At 36.7% G+C, this 4,208-nt stretch overlaps 1 protein-coding gene across 1 annotated transcript; it reads left to right on the plus strand.

Moving 5' to 3' along the window:
- Positions 1 to 682: 682 nt before the first annotated feature.
- Positions 683 to 3,704, plus strand: LOC111876701 (uncharacterized). Its single transcript, XM_023873274.3, has one exon. The coding sequence runs from the start codon at positions 1,029 to 1,031 to the stop codon at positions 3,408 to 3,410; it is 2,382 nt and encodes a 793-aa protein (XP_023729042.1). The 5' UTR covers positions 683 to 1,028; the 3' UTR covers positions 3,411 to 3,704.
- The last annotated feature ends 504 nt before the right edge of the window (positions 3,705 to 4,208 follow it).

Consider the following 4,208-nt stretch of genomic DNA (forward strand, 5'->3'; position numbering starts at 1 on the left):
GTTGCGTGTTTTAGATTTATCATATTTCAACATGGACGCCATAATTATTGTATTTGGTATCATGTCTAATAAAGCCTTTAACACATGTTTATCTTAACTTTCTCATTTATACGACCTCCTATGGACAAATGCTTGTTGAAGAGCAACATTGAGTTTTTGATGTTCAACATCTTACCAGTATATGTCCGCTACAACATTTTCATTTCTCTGGCCTCCTATGGACAAATACAACATTGAGTTTATTTTTATGTCCAACTACATCTTATCATAAGATTGCCTACTGCAACATTCTCATTTCATCTCCACTCTCTTAATTGCAACACTCAGTTGTCTATTGTAGACATCTTCTTCTTCTATGTTGTTTCTTAATCGGCCAACGTTCAAATCAATAAAATAAAACTGACCTTATAAAATTATTTGTTTTAAGTGGAATCTTCTAGTAACACAAAACTCAATTTTAACGGTTCCACTTTTATGCAGTGTGTTATGTCACCGTCAGCACATCTTCCTTATGAATCAAATCAAAGATATTTATTTATAGAAAACCTATTTTGATTAGAACACTGAACACTTACCTTCCCCTACAAGTAAAAGAAAAGGTAGAAAACCCCACTCTCAAAGATATGTACGACTTCTACATGTGCTTTTGGTTGGCAAAAGGTTAAAGTCCCTCAAAAACCCAATATTTCATGAAAGCGGGAATTTGTTATATTAAAACCATTTGTTTTCCAAAAGAAAAAAAGAAAAAGCAATTACAAAATGTTATACATTTAGAATCCAGTATGGTGCTATTGTGTTTTGTGTATGCGTTCTTTTCTTCTTTACAAAGCAAAGCTTCATGTGGGTAGGATCTTTCCTCTATAATTTTATGCTTTCAGTTTGAATCAAAGGGTTTGATTCCAATATGCGTTAATCGATTTTGCTTTTTTCATTTGAAGATTTCTAATTAAACCCTTTTTCTTTTGCTCCTTCCATTTCTCAATCATCCTTCATATTTTTTTCTGGGTTTGAAACTTTAAGAAAGATTCATGCATATTTCACTTCCAAGTCTTTGTCTAAATTGTTACAAAAAGAGCAGAAGGAAGGATCAGTCTAAATCTAACCATTCCACACATGCTATCAAAAGAAACCCATCAGAGGTTAGAAAATTGCAAGAAAATAAACTCAAAGCTGCTCTTCAACAAGCATCTGATCATGGGTCTCTTGTTAAACCCCAAAACATGGATGTTTCAGAGTCCATTGACATGGAAAACAAGAATTTGGGAAGATCAAGATCGCTCGCAAGATTAGAAGCTCAAAAAGAGTTTCTCAAAGCAACTTCTCTAGCTGCAGATACAACATTCGAGACTGAAGACTCTATTACTGATCTTCATGAAGCTTTCTTGAAGTTCCTAACCATGTATCCAAAGTACAAGTCATCTGAGAAGATTGATCAGTTGAGGGTTGATGAGTACTCACACTTAGCTGACGATGATTCTAAGGTGTGTCTTGATTACTGTGGATTTGGGTTGTTTTCATTTCTTCAATTCGTTCATTATTGGGAATCATGTTCGATTAGTTTGTCTGAAATTACTTCAAATCTGAGCAATCACGCACTATACGGTGGTCGGGAAAAAGGTACAGTTGAATACGATATAAAATCTAGGATCATGGATTACTTGAACATCCCTGAGAGTGAATATGGTCTTGTGTTTACTGTTAGTAGAGGTTCTGCTTTTAAGCTTTTAGCTGAATCATACCCATTTCATACAAATAAAAAGCTGTTAACGATGTTTGATCATGAGAGTCAATCTGTGAATTGGATGGCTCAACGTGCTAAAGAGAAAGGCGCCAACGTTCACAGTGCTTGGTTCAAATGGCCTACGCTTAAACCATGTTCAACCCATCTAAGAAAACAGATTTTAAACAAGAAAAAGAGGAAGAAAGATTCATCTACAGGTCTTTTTGTGTTTCCTGTTCAATCAAGAGTCACCGGAGCAAAGTATTCTTACCAGTGGATGTCATTCGCTCAGCAAAACAACTGGCATGTGTTGCTTGATGCAGGTGCGTTGGGTCCCTTAGACATGGATTCACTAGGGCTATCTCTGTTTCGTCCTGATTTCATCATCACTTCGTTTTATAAAGTTTTCGGGTATGATCCTACTGGATTCGGATGCCTTCTCATCAAGAAATCTGTGATTGGAAGCCTTCAGAAGCAATCTATTCGTAGTAGCTCCGGTATAGTGAAGATCAGTCCGGTGTATTCTTCGAATTTGAGTGATTCCATGGCTGGATTCCCTCAATTTGGTGAAACAGGAGACGACCAAGTCACCGGAGAAGATGAAGTTATGCCGGAAAGCCATAACGGAACTCAGCTACGAGCTTTTTCCGGTGCATTAACTCCTTCTCAAGTGAGAAAAGTATACGAAACAGAGATCGAACATGGTATTGGTGATAGCCCTGTTTTTGAAGAAACAGAAATATTTTCTGTCATGAAGACTCCTGTTTTTAGTGAAGATGATTCACCTGAGGACTCGATGTGGATCAATTTAGGCCAGACTCCATTAGGATCGCAGCCTGATAACATTAGCTCGTCTTTACCTCCACCATTTTGGTTTACAGGCAAGAAGAGAAACGACAATGTGAGAAGAGTAGACAGATTTGAAGCACAAACTCAAGAAGGCGAACAGAGAGTACATAGTCCAGAAATCCAGGAAGAATCCGAAATCGAGGGTTCTTCTATACGAAGAGAACCCGAAAGAGAGTTTAGATTACTGGGAAGAAGGGTATCGTCTGGTTTAGATGATAAAGATGATTACATCAGCGATGAAGAATATTATGAAGGCGAAGAATCCGATCGAAGGGAACCTGAGATAACATGTAGGCATCTTGATCATGTCAACACATTAGGGCTCAGCAAAACGACATCGAGGCTTCGTTTCTTGATCAATTGGCTAGTGACTTCATTGCTTCAACTCAGATTACCAGCTTCAAGTACAGAAGAAGACTCGATTCCTCTCGTTCAAATCTACGGGCCCAAAATCAAATACGAAAGGGGCGCATCTGTTGCGTTTAACGTTAGAGATAGAATCACAGGGTTAATTCGTCCTGAAATCGTTCAAAAAATGGCGGAGGGAAATGGGATTTCTCTGGGTGTTGGAATTCTTAGTCATATAAAGATTATACAAAGCACGAAGCAGACTGGGGCTATGGATTATACTGATACAACGCTTTGCAGACCAATGGAGAACGAGAATCATGATGAAGGTGGAGGAGGGTTTGTGAGAGCTGAAGTTGTTACTGCTTCACTAGGGTTCTTGACTAACTTTGATGATGTTTATAAATTGTGGGTTTTTGTGGCCAAATTTCTTAATCCATCCTTCATAAGAGAGTATGGACTTTCACCTGTTATGGAAACCCAAGAATCTTGAAGCCTGATTAGATTTTTCAATCTTTTTTGCATTGCAAGCAAGATACACCCCATTTGGTTTGGGTAACAATTTTTTCATGTGGGTTCAGGTGACAGATTGGGTTGATTTGTAAATAAAGGAAAGTCAAAATCAGTGTTGACTTTGACTACAATAGATAGGCATATTGTTCCTTGGTAATCTCATTTATAGAGTTTCTCTTTCTTCTTCTTCTTGATAAATCATGAATCAACAAAGGAATAAACCGAAAGCAATCTTTGGCACAAATGTTGTATTTGATTCCACAAATACTTATAATATTTTTGCATTACATTTCCATATTTTCATATAGGTTAAAAAATAGTCGATGCGGAAATAACACAATCGAACACCAATGATAAATATGATAATGCTTGAAAGTTGAAACTTAAGAAATCAATACGAAGAATAACAGAATACCGCGAGATATAAAATGGAAAGCCTAAATCGGGAAATTCACTATGAAAACAACACTCTTATTAAGAAGTTGTATTGCTTATAAATCTCCAAGGAATGAGAAGACAAATAAGATGAATGGAATGAATAGAAGTTGACAACTTAGAAACGCAAGAAATCAATACGAAGAACAATAGAACACCACAATATAAAGTAGAAAACCAAATTTGGGAAAAACCACTATGAAAATGACATTCTTATTGAGAAGCTGCATTGCTGATAAACCTCAAGGAATGAGGAGAGAAAGAAGATGAATGGAATGAATAGAAGTTGACAACGAATGGTAATAGCCTTACAAGAATTGTAACTTAATACTAAAACCCATGA

The sequence above is a fragment of the Lactuca sativa genome, chromosome 2, assembly GCF_002870075.4.
Source record: "Lactuca sativa cultivar Salinas chromosome 2, Lsat_Salinas_v11, whole genome shotgun sequence".
Taxonomy (NCBI): Eukaryota; Viridiplantae; Streptophyta; class Magnoliopsida; order Asterales; family Asteraceae; genus Lactuca; species Lactuca sativa.